This window comes from Myotis yumanensis, unplaced genomic scaffold (assembly GCF_028538775.1).
Source record: "Myotis yumanensis isolate MYYU_CA2020_CCGP unplaced genomic scaffold, mMyoYum1.0.hap1 SCAF_12, whole genome shotgun sequence".
In the NCBI taxonomy this organism is placed as follows: domain Eukaryota; kingdom Metazoa; phylum Chordata; class Mammalia; order Chiroptera; family Vespertilionidae; genus Myotis; species Myotis yumanensis.
In genome coordinates this window covers 11,350,714-11,376,525 of record NW_027223763.1, presented here as the reverse complement: position 1 = coordinate 11,376,525, position 25,812 = coordinate 11,350,714, and the positions used below count along the sequence as shown (strand labels likewise).

Here is a 25,812-nt window from a genome sequence, read left to right as displayed (position 1 = left end):
TGGGCCCTATCACAGCATGAAGGAGTCCTCAGACTTCTGCCTTCACCAGGGCAATTAATACTGGGAAATGTTTGTTGCTTTTAAGAGGTGTCAGCATAGCAGGATGGTGCCTTGTAATCAATCCTGAAGATGGCCAGGGCATTGAACTGATTTCCAAAGAGCCACCGAGGCTCTCTCCTGTCTGCACACCCAGGAGCAAAGCAGCAGCCCAAATCCCAAGCCGGGCCCCTGTTCCAATCTCCGCCACGGAGTCTCGCACGTTGGAAACTGGGGATGGCCTTGTGCTCCTTAGCTATTTCATGGGTTATCTGGGGAGAGATTTTTTTTTAAAACCTGGGCTGGGTTCCCTAAGCCACAAAGAATACTTCTCAACCGCCTTCCCTCACCACCCAAACAGTGTGTTCTATTGGTTTAAGCATAAAATTAGGGTCACCACAAATATCTTCTAGGCATGAAAGATCTATCATTAGATAGAGAAGTTCTGAAAAACCTTCCCTGACCTCACAGGCTGGAGTGGGAGGCTGTCTTCTCTGTGACCAACGACACCAGGCTCAATCTATCACAGCACTTGTCACACTGTCTGCCCTATCCTGTCACTTGAGAGGCCCCTATCCTCGGCTTTAAGATGCCAAAGGAAGTGCAGTCTTTGTCATCCTAGCAGCCCGATGTCTGGCACTGTGCCTTGGACATAGCAGAAAGCATGTAGCTACTCCTTTACTTGTTAGTTTTGCACAATTGTTGGTCACGCAACAAGGCAATGGTGAATCTACATGAAAACCTGGGCCCTGGTTCATGTCTTGGTTCTGCTCCTTACTGGCTCTATACGGCTGAGAAAACCACTTCAATCTTTGTGTGTTAGTTGTCTCTTTCGTAAAGTATAGTAAAAGGATCTATGTAATATGGTTGTTGGAAGAACCCAAGGAGATGGCTAAGTAGCACAGTGCCTCGTGCATAGTAGAGGCTCAGCTAATGTTTATGAATATTATTATCATTGTCATGATATTCATCCAGTGTTTTCAACCATTTTCTTACACACACACACACACACACAGCAAATAACATGTATCATCCCCTGAAAAATCCAATTAGTTAAGATGCCATCCCTCCTTTACTTCAAAGTTATGGTTTTTGTGTGTTTGTTGGTTTTGCTTAGGAAACTGTTCATGTTCACTAGCTCTGTTCAGTTTCTACAAAACCTGTCAACAATTATTAGGTAACGGCAGGTAACTCAACACGTACTTGATGTCTATGCAGGATACCAATTCTAGGTAAAAACACTAAAAAACGCTGTTAAGAATATTCTTTAAATGAATACTACAACAATCCATTTCTAGATCAACTGGAAGAATGCCATTGTTTGCAGTGTTTTACCAATGCATCTATAGCGGGCTCCGAAATGGAGAGACTGAGTTGGAGATCTGATTCCACATCAAGTGAGTTTCCTTTTTTATTCTTTGTGCTAAATTAGAAAATCCCAAATCACAATTATGGGTTTGCAGCAATGACCGCAAGTGTTTGCTGGAGATTCTGGATCTGCTGCTCTATCCTGGACCCACAAATGATGGGGCACTTTCCCCGGGGACCGCCTTGCGCAGCTGCTCAGCGTTCCACTGGACAGCATGTGCACCAGAGCTGGAGGCTGATGTCTTAAGACGGGAGAGAACAGCGATGGCTCCCCTGCCCTATTTTAGTGCATCAAGCACTGGAAACCATATCTTCATGCCTGGTGGTTGCATCTGGGTGTGGACCTTAAACACATCCTCGGACACATGTGGAGCTTTATCTTCTATGCTTAAAGAGTCCAATTCTTGGCAATCCGGCGGTCTGCACCTTAATTCAATACCAAAGACTCCTTATATCCATAGATATTCCTGAGACATCGCACTCAGCAAACCACTGGAAATAGTGTAAAGCAGTGGTTCTCGACCTTGGCTGCACATTAGAATCACCGGAGGGAAATTCTGTTTCTTTGTTACTAATGATGAGGCCCAGAAATCAGGATTTTAACAAGATTCCCAGGTGATTCTAATGTGCAGCCAAGGTTGAGAACCACTGGTGTAAAGAATCACTACTGGCCTTATCAGTGTCAACATTTGTTTTAATATGTCATCCCTTCTTTCAAAAACTTGCATTAGCACCTTCCTTGTGACAGCCAGTACGCTTCAGTGTGTTGAGCTGTGTGAGGCACAAAATCTTGCTCACATGAGCATCTTTTTGCACATTAAGATGAAAAGGTGTACCTCACTGCCCGCCTCTGATCTTATTCACAGCATTCACTATTCCCTTCAATGCTGCCCTAGGCCCTTGCTGGCCAATAACTGAGGTCTGTGTGGAGGGCTATTCATGTGCAAACTCTTTACTTGCATAACTGTGTCAATCTTGCTGTGCTCCAAGCCGGTCCTTTCATCCTGCTGCAGGTTTCCAGTTCACATTACATACTATGAAATCCTCAGTGCCAAATTCAATTGCTCTGCCCCTCCAGCACTGGTGTCAATGATGAACTGAAGGAAATAGCCATCCAGCGCTTCTCTTTCGTATGTGTGCTACGCCTATGAGCGGATGCACGTTCTGCACATCAGTGGCTTCATTCAACTGTGAAATAAATTCTTTACAGCCCCTCCCCCTGCAGAAACAGTCATTGCAGTTGCATGTCGCACAGATATTATGGGACACCCAGCAGTGCCATTTAATGAAGGAATTTTGCCGATAGCTTGTTTTGCCATCTCCACACATAATGTGTATCATTAAATCTGCCAATAGTTTTTAAAATATACTTTTATTGACTTCAGAGAGGAAAAGAGAGGGAAAGAGAGAAACATCAATGATGAGAGAGAACCGTTGATCAGCTGCCTCCTGCACATCCCACACTGGGGATCAAGTCTGCAACCCAGGCATGTGCCCTGACTGGGAATTGAACTGTGACTTCTGGTTCATAGGTCAACGCTCAACCACTGAGCTATGCTGGCCGGGCATATTTGCCATACTTTTAAGAGTATTAGCAAGAGTGTGACTTGCAACTAGGTTAGCAATAGAAAATACAATTTTACCAGTAAGGAAGTTAATTGTCGATGCTTTTTGGTCTCTTCTCCACTCCTAGAGACAAACCTATTTGATTTTGTGCTAGAAAAACATTTTTTTGGTACTTTTTCTGAAGGAAAAAACTCAAAGGTTTACTTTTTTTAAAACAATGCAAAAGTCTTGATAGCTTCCTGCCCCTATTTTGTGGTTGCATAACATCTTGCCCCGTGGACAAGGGCAAGGATGGCCTGATATCCAATTAAATCCATGTTTTAGACATCCAGCTTTGTATTTTCTGATCACACTTTTCCTCTTTGGCTGCTGGTGGGGAATCTTTACACTTACTACTTTGCCTCCATGTACTCGGTACATATGCTCACATTCAGTGTTCACTCTGGAGTACTGTCCTGGATTTATGGTTTCAACATTACAGTGAGTTGGAATATTTTGGTATTTTGGGGGGCCTTTGACCCCTTTTGTAAAGTGTTGATATAATAAAATGCAACAGAATAACAAATAAATATGCAATTTTAACAGATGTAACTGGTAACCAGCAAAAAATGTAAAAGTGCGTTGACCCAGATGCACTGTGACCTGCTAGCTCAATGTGGGCTGGGATGGGAGAGAATATAAGAATCCCTGTGGCATGCATCTGTCCACTAAGGACAAGAGCATACTGGCAGTCAGTGCGTGATGGCCGCTCTGTCAAAATTACAGATCAATTGCATACTTGAGAAATGTATGTGCTCCGAAATGTATCATTATTTTTCTTCTGAGAGCAGCAAACCGCTGCAGACAAACGGATAGGCTGCTGGGGATCGGAGCTAACTCGCAGATCACACATAGAAGAGCACCTGTAAGTTCTTCTGTTCAGCATCCTGAGCATCTCTGGGCCTAATGAGCACCACCCTTCCCCTTTCTTTAGTGAGATCTACTTACTTCTGGATGATGCCGTCGCCACAGTACCCACTTCCATGGGTGTATACAGCAGCAGGCGATGGCTCGCCTTCCTCACTTCCGGAAATGGTGATGACCCAGTACTGGTACACACTGCCAAGACTGAGGTCCCTGGAAAATGCACAGATGATGATGAGCTATACAGACAGTGTGGGGAGGGGGACAGACAACACTGACCCCCGTGCGTACATTCTAATTCTTGCTTATTTTTTGAAATACATGCACATTCCGTTAACCAGTATTTTTTATTGTCTGCTGTGGTGAAGGCATTCTTCCACTCATGATGGGTTACACTAAAATGCACAGCAACAATAATGAGCATCAGTGGACAGATGCCCATGAATATTACTAGATATTTTTTGTTGTTGAGCTAAACTTTACAATAACCCTGGTGGGTAAGAATCAGAGGGTGTGTATAATGAACATGTGGGAAACTGCCATCCAGGAAAAGTCAATGGGATAAGCAAAGGCCTACAGAGGCGGGAAAAGACAACGCCAGAGGTGGGCATTGTCTGATCCTTCTGCACTATTCTGAGATATGAGCAGAAACGCATTACAGGCGCGTTAGTCCTTTCCTTATAATTCTCTCCCTCCCGCCTCCCTATGTCGCTCCCTCCTGACCAAAATAATAACGATAATCACGGCATCCATTAATGGAATGTCAGGCCTGGGGCTAAGCGCTTTCCACGTATTTTCTCATTTGAGAATCAAAACCACCTTATATGTGCTGTAGTATTTTCATCTTCATTTTACATATAAATGATGAATCTGAGGCATAGAGAGGTTAGGCATCCCACTTACAAGCACATGTCATTACATGACATCTGTGTTCTGCTTCTGTAATCCCTAGCTCAGGCCTGTTTGAATAATCTCATCTCTTGCAAGGAGGGATCCCGACTAGGCATTGGCATTCCAAGCACTGGTTCCTGCCAGATTTCCAACTGCCCTCCATTGCATCTCTCCTCTGTTCTCAACGCCTCCTAGTTCAAGGCCTATTTTGACGTCCTCATACTCACCCTCACACCAGATCACCTCCCTCCCTTAGTGAGCCCTTGAGACTTCCCGCTTGAATTCATCCTGCCATCAAAAGATCCTGGCTACTGTCAGTTATCCTCTGAGGCACAGACATCTTGACATCAATTCCAGATGAACAAATCCCCATCCCCATCTCCTCCTCCACCACTGTCAAAGGAAGATGTTATTCCTTTCTTTCATTTCCCTCAGCATCAATTATTTACTTATTAATAATAACAATGTGCCATGGGGGGAAACACACACACACAAAATGATAATGAAGAGAATTCCTATCAGATTCCAGAGTTGGGGGGGATTTCATAAACAAGAAGGCAACGTTAAAAAATCTCAAGTTCTCCTGCCCATCTGTTGTTTCAGCTGTTGTTAGGGTTGGAGCTGCTTGGATAAGGCCAGTGAGATAACAGGTGTAGGGGAAATGGACGGACAATGTCTCCTGACTCACAACACAACAACGATGAGCTGGAGTATATGAGCATTAAAACCTGTGGTGAGGAACATAGCCTTCCTAAGAATGTTGAGCTTATCACCTGAAAGAGAACTTGTGTTAGCAGTGCTGGAGCAGACAGTAATATTGTGGGTAGACCAGAAGTTCCTGGGGATTCCATTAGTATTCTGTCAATGAAGACTAAGCAGGTGCAATGCGTAAAGATCCTGAGCTATTTTATGGGTGAGTGTATAAGTAACTGTTGCCTTGTAAACCTCTGGCATGCTAAATTGTCGATATAATTATATACTTCCTTTTTTTCTTTTACTTTAGTCAATATTTTATCCACCTCTACACTAGTGAATGTATACTTCTTCTGATGCTGCTTCTAAAACTGGAATAGTGTGCTGGGAGAAAGATGGCTTTTCCCAGGGAATACATGAAGGCGCAACATAAAAATGACATACATTCTACAGTACCTTCATTCATTTTGCTCTAAAACAGCGGTTCTCACCTGTGGGTCGCGACCCCTTTGGTGGTCGAACGACCCTTTCACAGAGGTGGCCTAAGACCATCCTGCATATCAGATATTTACATTACGATTCATAACAGGAGCAACATTACAGTTATGACGTAGCAACGAAAATAATTTTATGGTTGGGTCACAACATGAGGAACTGTATTTAAAGGGCCAGAAAGTTGAGAACCACTGCTCTAAAATATGGAGGCCCATTTTATATTAAGCAAATATAACCATGTTACGGTATACATTTTCTTTGTGCTACATCTCAGGCCACTGGGGGCACATGGTCACTCTCTGAAGCAAATGGGACCCTTCTGTGAAAATGGGACATGTGAGTGTGAAAAGCACTTCTCGACACTGTGTTGCATTTGGAGGTGGGTGTCACAAATGATTTATGGCTGATAATATTTAAGACACTGCAATAACATTTGTTAATGTCTTCCTCCTCCCCTCTTCCTCCTCCTTCTCAATAAATACGACTCTCAGGCAGGCGAATGTGTGTCCATCCTCACTTCATCATCTACTCCTGTGTCACAGGCAGGAGTTTCTCTGTCCGAACCTACTTCACATTAGTCACAGTGTTTTCTTACAGACTGACTATGAGAACACATATAAAGCACATATGTGCTCTGCCTATGATAAAGTTAACATATGTTAACCCATGACTGTTAATTATCCACATTCTCAGTCACTGCAGTTCCGCTGTATTTTCTTTACTAGACGGGATGGATGGAAAGGTAACTACCTATAACCTTGGTTATTAGGTAAACCCATGAAGATGGGGCCATCATCTATCACATGTTTCATAGTTTGATGGATAGTCTGTCATGTCATTTGGCTAGAACACCCTCAGTGCCTGCCTGCAGCTTGCTTTCTCTTCAGGTGGTGATTTCAACGTCTGAAAATTCTGGATCCCAGGTTTGTCAAATTTTTCCCTGGGCCAAAATCTGTCTCCCAGTAACTTCCATCCACGGTCCTCCTCCTTACCCACTAGCATTACATGGTACACGTGAGTGGTAGAGAAACCTGAATAACCCTCCTTCTTCCAACAGCGCACGCATGGCTCATGTTTCACTATCTCACAGAAGCCTGGGGTTGTTTTCAGTGAGGAACATAGAAGCCTAGGCCACTCCCTTCATAAAAAGGTAGGGAGTGGGTATCAGGGTACAGCTTATTAAAGAGATTATGTTCTCCCACTGAAGAAGTCTTGTGATAAAATGACATTTTCTCCAAGTTAAAGTCAAAATGATCTCTTCCCAGCCACACACCCTTCCCCACACAACCCATGGACATAGACAATAGGATGGTGAAAGCCTGGAGTGGGGAGGGGAGGCGGATAGGGGGAGAACTAGAAGAAGTCAATGTGGGGGAAAAAGGGGACATGTAATACTTTCAACAATAAAGATTTTTTTTAAAAAGCCAAAATGAATGCTGGACAAGGTCTCTTTTCTCAGGGATCCAGGTAGAACAGAATTCTCTCAGGACCAGCTCATGGCTTCTGAAGGCTTTGCTGGAGGTTAGGATCTATTTCATAGTTGGTTGAAAAGTAGGACGTTTATTTCAAGTTGTTCCTTTCAGCTGCTCCTAAAACCATCTGGAAAGTCTTACACTGTCACTCGAACTCCTTTCCCTCCATGCCTCCCACACCCAGGCAGACCCCAGGCCTTGTCAATTCTTCCCACCCACAGCTTCTACTAGTATGTCATCCCCTCTGCATCCCAGCCGCCTCCAACATGTCAACCTTGATGGCTGCAGCAGCTGCTGGCTTGCCCTCCTGCCTCTATGGCTCCCTTTTCTGGTCTTGCCAATACCATGAGAATATCTTGATCCAAAGCCATCCTCCAACCCCAAATCTTCTCATTTGGTGATGGGATCAGCAAGCCGGAAATTCCCTGCCAGTACTATGTTTGGAGCTAAAATTTTACCACTTCACCTGAAACATGATTATTATTATCATTTCTGATTTCTTTCACAGGATTCAGAGTGCCATTTTAAATTTACTGCATGAACATGCCACACTTTATTTGGCCATTCGTCTCTTGATAGATACCTAGGTTGTTTCTATTATTGCTATCATTATCATTTAATCATTTGGGTTGTGACTCTTATCGTTTTGTTTATGCTGCTTTATAGAGAATTTTAAATCATTTCCTTCATGATTTGTGCTTTTCATGTCTTTTTGAATTAATGTTTCTTCACTCAAAGGTCGTAAAATAGTCTCCTCTATTTCCTTTGAATAGTTTTAAGGTATTTATTTTCACATGTATGGCTTCAATAATGTGCAATGTAGTTTTTAAAATGATGTAAGTTAGGACTATTCCCCTCTTTCCCCCCCCCCCCCCCCCACCTTGCCCCCTCCAGATACGGATGAACCATTTGCCCAGCATTACGTCTGGAGTACTTAATTCTTTCACTACCGAGTTTTAACGCCTCCCTCGCCATATGTCACTCAGGATTTAGACAGGTTTGTTTATGGCTTATCTTGGTTCATTGGTCAATTTTTTTTTTAAATTGTATCCATCACAGTCTATTTTAACTTCCATACTTTTACAGAAGTCCAAGTCTTGATTTATACTACAGATCTATGCTAAGGAGACCTCTTTGCTCTTTAATGTGAATTTTAAGTTTCATTTTTAAACTGCCTGTTAAGATTATGATTCTAATTTCATTGACTTTATAGATGTATTTGAAGAGAAAAGAGATCTTTGTCCCACTGCATGCTCCCATTTATACACACACTTTATTTATTTATTTATTTAGGTCATCATTTACGGTTCCAGTAAAGTTTAAAGCTTTCTTCATAAAACTTGTGATGATTTTTTTATTAGGAAATATATTCCTGACTCTAAGCATTTTATAGATGTCAGTGCTGTTGTAAATGGTAGCTTGAATCTGTCTACATATCTAGCTATCTGCACACATACATGCATGTACAGTATATATTTGTACTATCATATTTTGGGGCTGATAAAAGTAATTGAGTTTTATAAATGGATATTCTACTTAGAAGTCCTCATAGACTGTTTTATTAGGTCTAAGAATTTGTTGATTTTTATTACTGTTACTATGTAGTCTGTTACAGAGGAGAAGAATGATAGTTTTTCAATTCTCAGATTTTTTGTTTATATTTCTTGTCCACCCAGTTGCCAAGACTCATGGCACTGCATCAATAAAATGTGAGGTGCGGAGCGCTTACCTGCCTAGTTCTCAGTTCTGTTTTATTTCTTGCCCCTGGCAACATGTTTTTCTGATCTCACCTATGCATTTGAAAGGATGCTAGTTACATCAGTTATGGTTGATCTAGAACTTCCCAATAGATGTTAGTATTGGAAATATTTGTAGGTTAGTCCACCAAATTGTACATACTATGTTTAATATAAACCTGACAGGTAGAAATCATTTGCATGGTGTTCAGGGTAGTTCAGTAATCTGCCCAAGGTCATGGAGATATTAGCTATAAAACAGAATATAAACTATGCGTTTTCATGCTAGAACCCTTGACCTTTCCATGACACTGAGCTGACTCCTCGGATAAGCACACAGAATGCAAAAACTCTGTGAGGAGAAGGCAAGTGCCCCTTCATAGCCCTAAAGTCTTTTAGGAAGCTGCTATTCCAACTAAATTGTATTTTATTTATGTAGCATTTTAGAGAAAAACAGCTTCAGTTCTAACATATCTTTAGGATGACCTTTTTCCTCAGTTGAGAAGTGACAGTGCATTATCACACTTGCTTTATTATTATTTTTCTAACCATCAAGATCACCCATGCCTGTGTAAACCACTTAGAGCACGATGTGAAAAAACTTAAAATAAAGCAAAATGGTCACAAATTCCATCGCCTTGTGGCTATTACCAAGAACATTCTGGCCACCCATCCATTCATGTATAATTTTATGTATAAACATGCTCACATGCAATTTTCCATGAATATAAGATCACAAACCTGTTCCTATAACCTCATTTTTAGAGTACGTGAAAAAAAGAGTACATGTAGAATCATCAAATCCAGCTAGTTTGCTCTATGCTACCTAATTATATTGATGGCTTTGACCACTTTTTCAAATCCTGGATAAATCTATGTATCTCATTTCATTCGTTCATCCATTCATTCACCCAAATAGCATTCACCGAGTCATCCCAGCTTCTCTTGGGTTTCTGGGACTCGGTGAGCCACAAAATATGGTCCTGCCTTTCGGATGCTCATAGGCTTGTGGGGAAGAAAATGCTTGGCAATGGATGGCTTTGGCACAGTCGACAAGGGTAGGGGCTGTGGGAGCCCGGGACCCGGGCTGAGGAGGAGACTCTGACAAGTGGCCTGACTCGAGAAAGCTAAGGAGAAGCCAGGTCATTAGAAGGAGAAGGGAACGGGCTTGCATGGCAAGGACATCGTCATGTTTGTTTCCCGGAAGACCATTTTGGTAGCAGCAGAGATACCTGGTTTAGGGGGAAAGGTGGAAAGGGAGACCAAATATAACCTCGTGGGCTGGAAGATGCAGGGATGAACTGAGTGCCTACTGCGTTTTGGCACTAGGCTAGATGTTTTCATATTCTATTTCATTTACAGAGATCTAAAACTTACAACAAAATAGCCTTCCCCGCTGAGGGACTCTGGAGTCCTGTCGTTTTCTCAAAAGGATTTAATTCTTACCATTCATACATTAAGGTTAACTACACCCCGGTTTTCCTGCATGTGATAATGATACCCTCAATTCCAACTTCATCTGTGGATCACCCTGACTTCTTTTATTTTTTTTCCCTCTCTATTCACGTGGCGCTTTAAAATTTTTTTCTTTATTCAACCTGAATTCTTAAGAGAACACTTTACTTCTGTTTCAGACTGAGAGGTACTCTGGTCTCAATTTTCATTGAGGGAGGGTGGCTGTGAAGCACTTGGATACAGAGTATCATACGCCTTTGGGGAGGAATTTCTGGCATTGCTATGGATGCCACCTGGACCACGTGTCAAGGAAAATGTTTATAGTTCTCCCATTAAATTGGGCTGTGATTTGGGATGAATCAGTTCTTCTCTCTGGACCTCGCTTTCCTTGTGTCATTAAATGTTTTATTTATTTATTTATTTATTTATTAAGGTATTAAAATATTTTTTATACACAGGGTGTCCCCACAAAATGTTGGCTGTCATTTATTTCAATGGGTTAAATCTGAAAAGAAAGAAACGTCATTTAAGCTACCAGCTGTTCAAGTGGGTATACATTTTGGGGGGACACCCTATGTATATATGGAGTTTCGGGTAAGAGTCATCCCAAAGATGAAGAAGATACCATCGTTGGTCTAAAACAGTTCAAAGGCAAACAGGAGGATAAGTCAAATGCAGCATGGTTGTAAAACAGGGTAGAGTTTGAAGAGCTCCAAAAGAGAGGAAGACCAAAGAGAGGTTAGAAGGATGAGAAAGGCTTAGGGAGAGTTCTGACACCTGGGTTAGGTTGATTCCTGTCGAAACAGGTGTCCTTAGCACCCCATACTTCATTATAAAACTCAGCATACTTAGTTGCAATTATAGGGTGTCCCAAAATTCACGCAAGATTTGAATTTTGCGTGAGCATTAACAACAACAAAAAATAAAAGCCTAATTTTACTTGGTTCATTTAATCAGATTCTAATATCTGTTGTCCTTTGATTTTAATCCCTTCAATTTGATAAGCATTACCAAGTACCAATTATGGCCCAGGAGCAGGGACAATGAAGATCAATGAAGATCACGGCTTTGTGTATGTGCCAGCAAAGCCGTGGAGGCCATTTACCCGATGTGCTATTCCATACATAACCCTATACTGTATACCTTATGAATCAATAAAATATTTACAATTTTTAATTATAAACCTGTATTTTCTATCAAAATTACTTCTTGCATGAATTTTGGGACACCCTAAGATGCTGAATGTCTGATCTCTGATGTATGTTAAGTGCTTCAAGGACAGAGAACATGTCTGACTTTCTTTGCTATACATCTGTGCCTAGCACAGTGCCTGACAGACATAGAATAGGCTTCCAGCAATATCTGTTGAACGGATTAAAGTTTGAGACAGTGCACATGGGAAAATGTCTGAAGACATAAATTGCATGTATGGCATTCTGAGCAGTAGGAACAGCTCAAAACAGGACACAGGTAAACCTTTTTAGATAAAGCAAGTCCCATTAGACTGAACATCAGGAGGATCCAAAAGAAGTGCTAAAGTCTTCCTAGATGGTCAGGTTAGAGTGTGCATAGATGGCAGAAGGCTCTGAGGTAAGATGCTGAGTCCCCGAGTGATGGAGAGCCACACCAGACACAATGCCTTCCTAAAGCCCCCACCCCACCTCCAGTTGTAGAAATCACAATTACATGTGCTACTGTGGCTGAGATACTGAACCAGCACCCACGTCTTCAGACAGGCTGGGCTCCCTCCACTCCCAGAGATCCCTCCTTCCAGGTCCCCATCCAGCAGACAGCAGCGCTTTCCACCACACATGCTCCTTTAGTAAAGCAAAGCTGTGATGCTGAGGTATCGTTGCCATGAAAGAATCTTGGGGAAAATGGACTATGGTCTTGCAATACCCAACTGCTTATTCCTTCTGGTGACCACTATGAGCTCCAACTCATGGTCTGGATTAAACGGATGAAGAATGGGATGACAGGGATCTGAGACTCCCCTGGGCATTCGGATCCCTCCCAATGGGAGTGGGGTCCGGCCCTCTTCACACAGGTAACACAAAACTCTTTCTTTGCACATGGGCAATGCTGCCCTCCTTCTGTGCAAGGCTCAGGCAGGAGCAAATGTATACATGCGACTGATTAATTCCAGCAGCCTTTGACAGAGTTGTCCAAAGATTTGCCCTGGTACCAATTTAAAACACAGTAGCAAATTTAATGAAACTAACAGTTTGCAGCCAAGGCCTTTGTTATTTTGTTTTAATCATCTTTTACCACCAATTGAAATGATTTTCTACTTTCTTGGTGCAATGAAATAAAATACCAGGGAAAGAATAGAGGGACAATGTGGAAATTATAAAAAAAAAAAAAATCCAGAGCTTCAAATCCGGGGATAAGGTAACAGCAGTCCTGAGACTTAACTGGCTGTGGAGTCCGGCAGAGATGGGAAGGAAAGACATTTCCCAGTTTGGGGGAAACGCCACACCTGGAGAGCATTAAGGGAAGGAGAGTGGAAAAGATCTACAAGGGACTCTTGTTTTTCCTGAATGCAACCAAAGGCGATGTGTGACAGTTTCCCCAAACACCCCTGCTGGTGATGGACAGGTCTCTTGACTACAGAGCAGGGGCTTGTGACTAGCTGACCGGTCGCCAAGGCCTCTGGGAGCCCGAATGCTGTATCCCATTGGAGGTAAACAAGGCATGCGGCACAGTGTGAAAATCGAGGCCAATTGGGGGCCAGCAAGTCCGGTGCTGGGACCCAGTGACAGCTGGTGATTGAGCGGCACTAACTGAACACAGTTGTTGAGACCAGGGGCCAGTGGGGAAAGCAATCTCCTTTCTCCTCCCTGTGGCCTCTCTGGGTGGCCAGCAATTTTATTACTGGCAAAGGGCGAGCCCAACAGCGTTTTCAAATTTGGCACCACATCTAAAACCATTTGGGGGCTGGGCTTCTCTTTCTTCTCTCTCCCCTCTCCCCCCCACCAGCCCCAGGAATGAATGCTTTGGGTTCGGTGAAAGCCGGAGTGCAGTTAGCAAACTCCATTTCCCCTCAAATTTGAAACCCATGTGCACTTGGGGAAAATGTAATCCTTATGTTTCTGATTCATTTACACTTAACTCATCAAAACGCTATTTTGTAAGAGCTATTTGATGTCTGCGAGGTCTTCTGAGCTCTTTTGTAAGCTTTGCTTCTTAGAAGCAGGAAGTCACGTTTCTGACGGGAGAGAGAACTTGAACCTAAAAGGTTGAGTTTGTTTTGAAATGAGGGCTCTCGGAGGGTCACGTGGACCCTGAGCTTGGCCAAATGTGTGCTCTCATTTCCTATACCAGCCCCCTCCCCAGCACCAGCTGCCATGACGTTACTGATGTCAGTCCTCTGCGATTGTACTTGGGGCTTCCAACAGAGACTTCTCCACAATTGGAGAGAGCCGAACTCAAACCTGAGTCCCAAGGCCTGGCCACGCTCCAGCACTTGGTTCTGTGGGGGAAGGAGCACTTGGATGGGGAGTCAGGAACCCCAGGTTCAATGACCTGTTCTGCCATTAAAGGGCTGTGTGGCTCTGAGGAAGTGGCCTCCCCTCTCTGGGCTTCAATGCTCCTTCCAGATTTGAGAGTTTTTCCATTTAATTCCTAGAAAGTAGGAGGTTGGAGCACCTCATAATGCAGCTTCTGGAGACGGAGTTTGTATTCAAGGAGCTGAGCTCAACAAGAAAACATGAACATGAAGAAACAGAGCTCAATGGCTTCAGATATCACTCATCCCAAGTTTCTCATCATGGGATGGATACTGGACATGGAGAAAGGGAATAAATTGCTACAAGTCATAGAAAATTAAAGTCAAAGTCCAGCTTTCCTGGTATTTTTGACGAACATCCTTGGTGGAAATTTCCAAACCTTTTAGTTTACAGGATATTGAAACTGGGGCAAAGAAAACCCTCCTTCCCACCTTGAAAACAAGGCTGTGAAAGCGGCATTAGCATGGAAGGGGGACTGGCATTCTGCATGAGGCGCAGTGAGGTGGTGTCTGGCTTGTATTAAAGCCCATGAGTGAATGATTAATCCTGGGTAGAAAACAAAGCCTGTACCTTGTAATGTTATAGGTATTAGTGCCATGGAAGATTAACCCCGCGATGCCCCGAGGGACCTTTGCAAAACACTGGACTATATTTTGAGCATCAGTGGATAAAGAAAACAAGTGGTCTCACAGGTCCTGTCTGCCCCCCCACCCCAATACACACACACCTTTGCACACACGCATTCATGTGCGCACACACCTCAAGCTTACCTCGACTGCTCCCACAGCTCCATGGAGGGAGGGAATGTTATGGTTTCAAGGGAAGTGTGATTGCGTGCCAGCCACTGACTCATGGGCTGCCGATGGCAAGGCACTTCTGCACTCATCTTCTTCCTCTCATCCCAACCCAAACGTGCCTCTACCTTCACATTCTCAGTTTCAGGGATGCCAGTGACACAGGCATCTTCCACGCCCACTCACCTGCCCCTTCCCTCTGCTCAGGCATCAAGTATTTCCAACCCATTAGTCTGGCTCAGCCCCACTCCCTTCCCTCCATGCTCTCACCTTTACTACCCTTCACCAGCACCATCATCTCTTATCTCAGTTTTGGCAGCATTGTCTCACTTCTCTTTTGTCCTTTTTAATATATATATGTGTGTATGTGTGTGTGTGTGTGTGTGTGTGTATGTGTATATATATATATATATAAAGAGAGAGAGAGAGAGAGAGAGAGAGAGAGAGAGGGAGGGAGGGAGGGAGAGGTATGGAGAGATAGAAACATCGACAAGATGAGAGAGAAACATCATCCATCGGCTGCCTCCTGCACACCCTCACTGGGGACTGAGCCAGCAACCCAGGCAGTGCCCTGACTGGGAATCCAACCGGTGAGCTCTTGGTTCCTGGGTTGACACTCAACTGCTGAGCTACACCGGCCCGGCTCTCTTTTGTTCTTTTGATTTTCTGGTAACTAAACCATCTTAGAAGTTAAAGAAAAGCTTCAAATATACCAGGTATCATCTGTATCATCATGGATTTCTGCTAGCTATTGATCTGCCACAGAGTTTACTTAGTCATTCATTCAGGCATGCATGCATTTATTTACCTCAATTTATTGGCCACCTACTTGATGCCTGGCCTTGCCGAAGAAGCTGAGGATAAGGTGGCAGATACTACCTAGTCACCACCTCTAATCAAAATGCCACTCAACCAGAAAAATGCAGCAATACGTTTGGAACTGTCACAAAGGGAGAGCTTGATAAGCCCTGAGAGAGAGAGAGAGCATGTCAGGGAGGAGCTCCGAGCTATCCGGTGAGCCTGGGAGGCTGTCTGTACAGGGGCCAGTCTCTGAGCGCAGTCCAGACTTGTTGCCAGTGTGACATGGCACCTGCTGCCTCCACCCTTGCAGAATTAGACTCCCTCAGTGGTCTGAACGGAATGTCAGCCCTGGCAATGTCCCTTAGGGTCAGCTACCTGTGCCTTCCTGTTCCTGAAGGGGCCTTGGGCCCACCGAGGAGAGTCACAGGTCAGGGACACAGCAACATTTCAGAGCAGGCCTGGAAATCAGGTCTCCTGATCCAGGGCCAGCATTTTGGTGGGTTTCCTCTTTTTTTTCCCCCTTTGGTTCAGCTGCAGCGATTAAAGTGCGATTTATCTTTTATTCCTTCTAACCCAACACCGAACCATAGCAACCCAGTTAGAGTTTCACAGGAAACAGTCTCACGTGTGTGTCTGTGCGTGTCCGTGTGTTTACCTTTCACACATACTCTCCAGCCTGGCCATGGCCAGGAATAAGCCACATGAAAACCAAACAACAGAAAGAATCATAAACATTTAAAACTGCAGTTTCCCAGACAGCATCACGTCCCCACAAGCCTGTGATCTCATTACAGTTGTTCAGGACACCCCTTGTGAGACTGTATGGAAAGGCATCAGCACCCACTTTTCTCAGGGGAAGGATTTGAGGCTCACACTGTGGAGGCACCCGGTCAGGGTCCCACTGCAAGGCAGTCGTGTGCTGGCCTGGGAGCCAGATTCCTGATTCAGAACTCAGCATCTCTGAAGTAAATGCCTGAGGTTTCTGTTTCAACAGACACAACATGAACTCATGGAGCCCTGTCCTCAAGATTCTCATCATCTCTGAGCACAGACTGAATGGATTTTGTCCGCTCGTCTTGCCAATGCCCAGTGTGAGATAAATTCCTCCATTCTTCCCACATCTGTAATTACTCTGACGGTTGTTATTTTCCTTCTCTTTCCTATTCATTTGTTTGTTTTCTTAAAAATCAGGAATTGGAGCTACACAACCAAGTCCAGTCCAACCTACTTAACCCCGGACAAACAGAAAAAGAACAAAGAAGTAGGTGACACCAGGACACACTGCAACCTGATTTCACGAACTCATTGTTATTTATCCAAAGAAACTCTTGAAAAACCCTCGAATCAAATACTACAGTAAAAGCTATTCCTCCATTTCAGGAAATAACCTCATTCCAAATGCTCAAACCAGAAACGGAGTCACTGGACAGCTCCATCTTAAAACCTTTGCATCCAATACATCACCAAGCCCTGTGGATTCCACCTCTGACATGTCTCCAATTCATCCACTTCTCTATGCAAATGATCATAACCTCTGGTTTGGACTTTAGCAATAACCCCCAATTTCTACTCTTCCTCAATCCTTTCTTCAAAGAGCACCTGGAGCAATTTTATAAAAACACAAATCTGATTGGCTTAGACCTCTATTTCCTAATGAATAATAAATATAAATCCAAACTATATAATAAGGGCCATTCCCCCTTCCTTTAAGGGGAGAGTATACTCTTTATAACCTCTTGTAATGACAATCTTTAGTTTGTAATAATATTTTTTACTTGGGATATTTTTCAGTTCAGCTTCCCTATCCAATTGTAAGATTCAGAATTACAGTACCAGCAATAAGACTGACACGTTGTAATGACTTGTTACAGAAAGGAAGGAAGGAAGGAAGGAAGGGAGGGAGGGAGGGAGGGAGGGAGGGAGGGAGGAAAAGAGAAAGAGAGAGAGGAAGAAAGAGAGAAAGAATTTATCAACAGAGCCTCAGGTCTATCATTTCTCTTCTGTGTCTTATTCAACATCTGTAATGGCCCACTTGCTATAAAGTTCGGCGGTGCATCAGACTGATACAGAGACATTTTTAGGATAAATGATTTCAGTGGTGCTAGCATCAAATGGATGCTTCACACTTTCAAAATCGTGAAGGTACTTGGAGACAGTCAGCACTTCTATGGCTGCTGCTGAATCTGGAGATCTGTTGATTTTGCAAAACCCGAATGTTCTCAGAACCCGTATTTCATCCTGAGAGGTACTTGGCCTCAGACTGAGGAGAGGGAGTTACAGGTGGATGATGCCCAGCTTCCAGAAATAGAGTAAGATTGTGCTGACTCTATACTCTGCCAGCCTGGGTAGGAGCAGAGGTATCCGGGCTTGGAGAAACAGCTCTCACTACTGATGCTGCGCCTCTGTCCTTGGGTGGGGGGGCATTAAAATCCTAATTTAACAGATGGCAAAACCAAGGTATAAAGAGATGAACAACCAAACATAAATGAAAGATATTCTTAGCAAGTTACATAAGAGGAGATGTTAAAATAATTGAAAGATGCTTACTCAAGATGTTCATCACAAGAACATCAATGAGAACATCAAATGCCCAGAGACAAAGCACTTTCATTTTGTCAAATCGTAGTGACAATGCAGAACATAAGGTCCCACTACCAACTGCTGTTGGAATATGAGCTCGGTCACTCTCTCAGAAAGCCATCGGTTGTATTCACTGAAATGAAAAAGGTGATGGTTTATAACCCAGCAGTTCCACTTCTCAGCATCAGCCTGGAAAAATGCTCACATATGCCCATAAGGAGGTTAATACAAGAGCTCTTGCTGCAGCATTTGATTGCAATAGAAAAATGTGTGAAATACTCATTGCCTAGCATTAGGAGTACAGTTACTCCTAATAGGGAATACTATACAGCAGTTAAAAAGAAGTAGATTTAAGAACCAAAGTGATCAATAGTCCAGATTATTACATTTCCCTTCCTCAAAACTCTACATTTGTTCTGAAATTGAACAACCACTTTTGCTATGAAATATAGTATGTTGTTTCATTCATTTATTTGTTCTTTCATTCATTTACCAATGTTTGCTGAGCATCCACTTGGTTTAAATCATGGAATTGTGGCAAGTCTCTTCAAGGATCAACTCTTACTCATCCATCAGTTCTTAGCTTATACAGCACTTCTTCCAAGAAACCTTTTTTAACTACCTCAAACTGGGTTAGATACCCTTCCTATGTTTTCCTTGTACTCCACACACTATAGCATCTTTCATGCTGCAGTATAATCACTGGATTCCTTACCTATTTCCCCCTTTCAACTGTGTGCTCATGAGGCCAGAGATCAGGACTCTATTCCTAGTTCCATGGTGATAGACACCCGTAACTATTTGCTGAATCAATTGATGGTGAATGGATGGGCAGATGAATAGATAAATGATAGTGAGCTGCTATTCACTGTTCCTGCTTTGCCTTACACCTGACTTACCCAAAGCCAAAAAAAAAAAGGGCTTAGTTTTGTCAAGTTTTTACTTCTTAGAGAAATCTGAAGATTTCATACAGACCCAAGCAGCACGGTGCCCGGTGCAGGAGCAAGTCAAAGCAAGTCAAGATGACAGTCAAGTTGAGAAACAGAAGCCTCCCTTCTTTGTTCCCAGCCACACGCATGAAGAACTGGCTGTGTAACTTGTGTTGCTGGGCTCCAAGACTGGGTCACAGGAATGGACTGTGGGCTAAAGGCCTGCGAGTTGTAAGCATGTCTTCTACTTGCTGAACATTGAACTTCAGCCAGCTTGGATGCGTGTCTGAGCTTTAGAGGTCTGCCTCTGCGTTATTACAGCAGGAGGCGTTGTGGTTGAGAAAGGGGAATTTGGAATGAGACCAGCTCTGCCATTGCCAGCGGTGGTAGGCTGGATGAGTACATTTTCTGAGCTCTAGATTTTTCTCTGAGCTTCACCTGCCTCATAAATATTTGTAAGGCACTTAGACGGTGAGTATTCAGTAAATAGTCATTATTATTATTAGCATGATTATTGTCCACACACCACACATTTCACTAGGGCATTGGAACCAGTCAGGTCCACTCCAGGTACTGATCTTATAGACAATCTCTGCCGAATCCCTTTTACTTAAAAAAAAAATAAAAAATAAATTAAAAAAATAAAAATAAAAAAGAGGGTAAATGAGTCACCTGTCACCTAAGAACAACATCTATCCACACAGAATTGCATAATGTGTTTTCCCCCAATTTTACACACAGGGAAATTGAAGCCTAAATAAGTGACGCAATGTGTCTTAATGTCAGATGGCAAATTAGTAGCAGAGTTGGCGCTGGTCCTCTTTTCCTCTGCTAGTGTCACTTCTCATTCAATGTAGGGGTTTCCACTTAAGGGAGATGTTCTGCATTTCTTCCTCATCCTGGCCAAAAGTAATCAGTCTACTGGAAGCATCCATGGGTAAGCCCAGAAGCCCTTCCCTCCATCAATGTCATACCTTGGGAAACTATCTCCAGGATAGATAACAGAAAGAATAAATATTTTTGCTGAGAGAAAAAAATGAAGACAAAGGTCAAAGGGGATCATGTAATGGGTTGAGTCGGGGAAGGAAAATAAAAGGCATTTTTTCCTCTCTCTCCTCTTTTTTTCCAAAACAGTCTTTATATAGAACTTGTCCATGAGCCAATTTATTTGATATGGAAAAAATGTGAAAGCAGCCAAATACACACACATGCAGAGACACACAGAGGTATTTGTGTTGGAGTTCAGAACTTGCATTACTAAGAGATAACGGAGTTGAAATGGTAGGTTGACTTGGAATGATGTTTTACTTTGTTCAGAGTCTCAGAGAACATTCACGTCAGGAAGCCCAGCCCAGCCCAGTTCTCCAGTAAATTCCTTGGGACTCAAGAAAGCAAAGAGAAAGGCCAGCGAACACCTTGGGGTAGCCCTTGTTCTTGTCACCCATTAGGGATGAGAGAAGTATTTGTTGAGTGAATGAAAGAACAAATGGCGCACAAGAACGTGGGCCTGGATAGTGAGCAATTTAAAAATTTCTCAAGTTTTCATGCTGTGCAACCGAGTCTGAACACGAATAATCTAGTGCAAGCTCCTCCTTGTAGAGGAGGCCTCTGAAGACCAGAAAAAGTAAGTGACTAGACTAAGATCACAGAGCGGGTTAGTGACTTCGCTGAAAGTAGATAGAACTCAGGTGCTTTCACTTCTTCAGTCTAACTTCCACCATTCCACACTTAGCACCCGTGTCAGCTCTCCCTTGCTCACAATTTGAGGCAAAAAATGAAAGCCGTATTTAAACTGAGGTTTTAAGACATCTATTATTTATTACCCCCATTGTTTTGTAAAGAAATTTTAAATGGATGCATATTTATGGAGCTTTTACTACTCTAGACAAGTGAGGAGATGGCAGAGACGGGGTTATGGAATCTTTTCAAGGCAGGATGATTCTTTACATTTTAAGTCCATTCCCAAACACAAACCAAGTGCTCCCTCTGAGTTCTTAAACAGATGTTCTTCATCTCTGAGTCAATGAATGGGCAAGGGTTTGCTTGTGATGTGCACGTTAATTGCTGGCATGTAAAAGGAAGTGCTGGTAAAGAGTTTGAAAGTGGTTCTGACTCTTAAAAAGATTAAAAGTTTCCTCCAGAACTTGGTTTCTATTAATGATTGGCTTCATAAATATTTTCAAGTAGACAGAGCACAGATTGTCTCTTATATCATCTTACAATCAAAGAAAAAGCCACAAAAGACCCATAGAAACCAAGGACTTCAACATTTTCATCACACAGAGGAGGAAATTGAGGCTCAACGAAACTGACTGATTTATCTTTCGTCAGTAAGTGGACTGGCTGGAACCAAACACAAGGCGCCTGACTCCTGAGCTATTGTTCTTTCCAAGACTCAAAGTGTTCCCTACCAACATCCATCGCATGTCATAAACATTCAACAAATGTTTGCTGATTGACTTCATCGAGTCTTGGTACTCAAATTAGGTGGCCAAGGCTCCCTCATTGGTGAGGTTAAAGCAGAAGTTGGAATCATATCATTAACTGAACAATGGCTGAGTGCTCTGGCTTGGGAGTCAAGGTGGAATGCCAATCCTGATCTCACCACTTCCTAACCGTGCGATTCTGGACACATTACTTCACGTCTCTAAGCTGCTGTTTTCTTCTTTGTAAAAGGAGCAGGATAATAGGGCTGTGGATGTAGAGAGGATGAAACAAGTAAAAGATGTAAACACCTTAGACCATTGTTTGGCACACAGGAAAAACACGAATGACTTCATTATAACGTGACCTCTTGTGTAAAATATAAATCCTGAGGATGTTTGAAGAAGGTGTACTAGAGAGGAAGCTTGAGATATATACTATATTCAGGAGAAACACTAAGTTGTATAAAAGCACTGGCTATCCACAAGAATTATGGAGACCTAGATCTGCAAGGGCACGTATGAATTAAATGGGTTTGGACCAGTGCTCCACTTCAAAAAAAAGAAAACAAATCAAGGACCATGACTGGTGATGTTTGCCTTCCATTAAAATTCTCATAGAAATACCCAGGAACATGGTCAATTCCCAGCCAACTTCACCTTCATCTCACACACTGAAGAAGCAACCAGAATGCATGAATATTCTTCAGTGTAACACAGAAAAGAAATCATCATCAAACTTCAATTATTCTACTTTCATTAGTAATAAATGACTTCCTTACTGCTAATCCCATCCAACTGTTGGGAAAACCAAGTTTCCGAAAGACTGGGATGCTTAGAGTCACACTTGGAGCTATCAGCAAAATTCAAGTCTCCTCGTTCCTTATCCTTTCTCTTCCCACCGTATCAGTTCTGCCTTGTTAAGACAATTCTATACACAATGCCACATTATAAAGCCCTAGAAGTGAGTCTGGCTGTGATGAACCTTCTTTGAATCCAGGCCTCTTCGACTCTCTTTTTCCTTCCACACCCCACCCACTTGGTCCTCTCCTTATCCAGAAAGTGCACTTACATGTCTGTGAATCTTCTATTGAGATGCAGGATGGAGGCCACGTCCACCTGGAGAGGAGGGTCCCGGACCACTTTGTACTGCAGGGGCTTACACGCTAGGCAGAGTGGGCTGTCTGCAATGGAGGTCAACATGGCAGCATCAATCTCCAGGTGCTCATCCAACGTGTAGATCTGAATGCCATATACCTCCTCGCCCACATCCCGGAGTTTGATGGTCAGTGGAACATCGCAGAATACGTTCTGAGGGCCCAGGGAGATGTTCTTCCCCGTGGTAGTCAACAGTTTGATGTCATTGACAGCCCCACTAGAGTCCCAGTCAGTGGAGACAAAGGTCACCCAGACCGTCAGAGACTCAGGAACCAAAGGATAGTGAAATTCCAGTTCAAGGTAGCAGCCTTGTGGCTCAGGGCAGGCTGGCGGGACCGTGTGTGGGTTGACAGCTGAATTTGGGCTCCAGGTGCGGACACTGGACTTACAGGGTTGTTCAACATCTGGATGGCCTATGGAGAAGAGATGAGGATATGAGTTTTTGACAGACCTTCAGTCTGATCCTTGGAGTGTCCTGCAGACCTCAGAAGAGGTTGGCCTGACTAGAACTCAGGTGGAGGGAAAAAGAAAGGGAAGATTCTCAGTGTTTTGGTGAATCAGCTATCTGTCTCACGTCCAGCTCATCCCCGTGACTGCCACAGAGATCTTATGTGCATCACCAGACACTTGGTCAAGACTATATTCAAATAAGTGTCTTACTATTTAATTAATGCCCAAAATTTCCTTCCTAATCTGCCACATGTAGGCTTTGTGGCTAGGATGGAAAGAAGAAAGGGACACATATTTATCAAACTCCTACTACGTCCCATAAACTTGTTTAACTCATTTCAGAGGTGAGCAGATCTAGAGTGAAATGACCCTAGTCTCACAGCTTAAAGTGTAAAGGTCAGCACTGGAAGCAGGTGTTGGCTCTTCTGGAAGTTCATACTCATTGTTTTCACTACTGGATGCAGGGGGCACTAAAATAAACTAGGTTCCTCATGGTGTTGCCTTTGATGCAGGCTGCTTAGCATGACAGAAGGGTCAGAAACCTTCAGCAAAGAGGAGATGAGTGCAGATAGCTTCTGCCCCTTGGACTGAGGATTCTGGGAGGAAACTGTCTAGAACCATAAACAACAGAGCTGGAAGGCATCCCTGGAGCCATCTTATCTCTCCTCCTCCCCTTCTCTATATGAGGTCATCCCATACCACTGAGTTTCTCCATGCTCTGACCAGTCTGATTCAAAAAGGGGAGGGCTGGGTGAGGAGCTAGGAGAAGGAAGGAGGGATTCTTCTGCTCTTTCCTCTTGGAGACAATGCCTCATCCCCAGTGATCTCAGACTGCATAGACTTCTGAATTTTTCTCCACTGAGATCATTAGTCCTAGACCCTCACAGAGCTCTCCTTTGCTCAGCTGAGAATAGCAATCAGGGCTCAAAATGTAGTGATTGGCTCTTATTTGTTTAAGGGAGTGTAGCAAGAGATATAGATCAGTTAGTGAGGGTAGGATGGAGGACTTTAAGCTGTTCTGTCACATTTTCCTCCCTTTAGCATCAGTGGTTGGTGGAGGGTGGGGATGCTGTTACAGCGTAACAGGAATCACCACGATATGAAAAACAGAAAGTCATCTGGGGTGGAGAAGCCATTCCAGTGAAGGCTGTACATGCCTTCAATCTCCTTGTGTCTTGCCACCAAGTGAGAAAACACCAGGTGGGAATGGAGAAGAGAAGAGAAAAAGAGCAGAAAGAGGGGAACAAGGAAAATGCATAAAAACCTTTTTAAATATAACACATGAGAGCAAGAAGAGATGGACACAGCTCTAAGATTTCCTCCACTCTTCCTTGGCTAGGTTCATTCATCTGTTGCAGCAAATGCTGGCTAGAAGCAATCAGTCATTTACGTCAAAGGCACCACCTACGCTGAAGCCTTTCTTGCCATCTCCCCTCCATCCCACTGAGTTCCTGATTCTCTTGACTTTGTGGGTTGTTAGCACACATATGTCACTTATTCATTCAAAAAACTTTATTGAGGGTAGCATTTTAATATATATATGAAGCACATTCCATAGACATTAATTAATTCACCTGCTCATCACCAAAATCCTGCAGAATCCTTATCATTTTTGTAGCTCTGTTTCACTCAATACAATACAGCCTTTGCTTAAAACAGGGCCTGGTCCAAAGATAGTGAACATAGTGAATACTTAGTACATATATGTTACAGAAAGAATCTTCTCTCTTGATAAAGTTAAGGAAGAAGTGAATGCCCATGGACTACAGGAGCCTGCTGCGGGAGGGTGAGTGCCAGGTGAACATTCCACTCACTCCATGGGCCTTCTCCTGGAATTGGCAAGGGATGGAGCAGTCTTTCTCCCTTCCATAGAGAAAACCACCGTCAGTGGTGGGGAGCCACAGGAGAGCAAAGATGACAAATCTGTTTGGCTCAGGCTTTCTCTCTGGTTTCTTGTTAATCAACAGAGGGGCCAAATGCTTTTCCAAAGGAGAGAAAGGTGAGCGTGGTCATTTATTATGCCCAAGTGTGTTAGAAATAGAAATCTTAGCAAGGTTTCTGCTTGTCTAGTTATCAGAGACAAACTTTTAGAAGTCAAAAAGAGCCTCAAGCGTCCCTGAGTCCAACCCATCACCAAAGCAGCAATCCCTTTGATAACACCATGCTTCATGAATTGATCACCTTCTATGTGCCAGGAATGGTGCCAAGCACGTTACATGCCTCAGCTCTTTGCATCCTGACAATAAGTGTATGACGCAGGTCTTATGAAACTCATTTTAAAAAAGAGGAAACTGAGACTCCGATGGTTAAGTAATTCCCTGATGGGGAGTAGAATATTCTGAGATAACTGTCAGTGTGGGCAACATGCCAAGCTTTGAAGCCATGAAAATTGGGTTAAAATATCAGCTATCCAGCTTCACATTGTGTCACCTACTGTAATACTACCTCAGAGGGTTTCTGTGAAGCTCACATGGGATCAAATATTTAATAGATGCGTGCGCGCACTCACGCGCGCGCGCACACACACACACACACACACACACACACATATAT

General features: G+C 43.3%; 1 protein-coding gene across 1 annotated transcript in view; it reads right to left on the bottom strand.

The window, feature by feature from the left end:
• PAPPA (pappalysin 1) overlaps positions 1-25,812 on the bottom strand; it is a 222,900-nt gene that overhangs the window by 119,853 nt on the left and 77,235 nt on the right. The window contains exons 7-8 of the mRNA XM_070430787.1: positions 22,724-23,222; positions 3,958-4,086 (exon numbers count right to left, since the gene is read on the bottom strand). Of these exons, the coding sequence (XP_070286888.1) occupies positions 3,958-4,086; positions 22,724-23,222 (628 nt within the window). The remainder of the gene's footprint in view (positions 1-3,957; positions 4,087-22,723; positions 23,223-25,812) is intronic.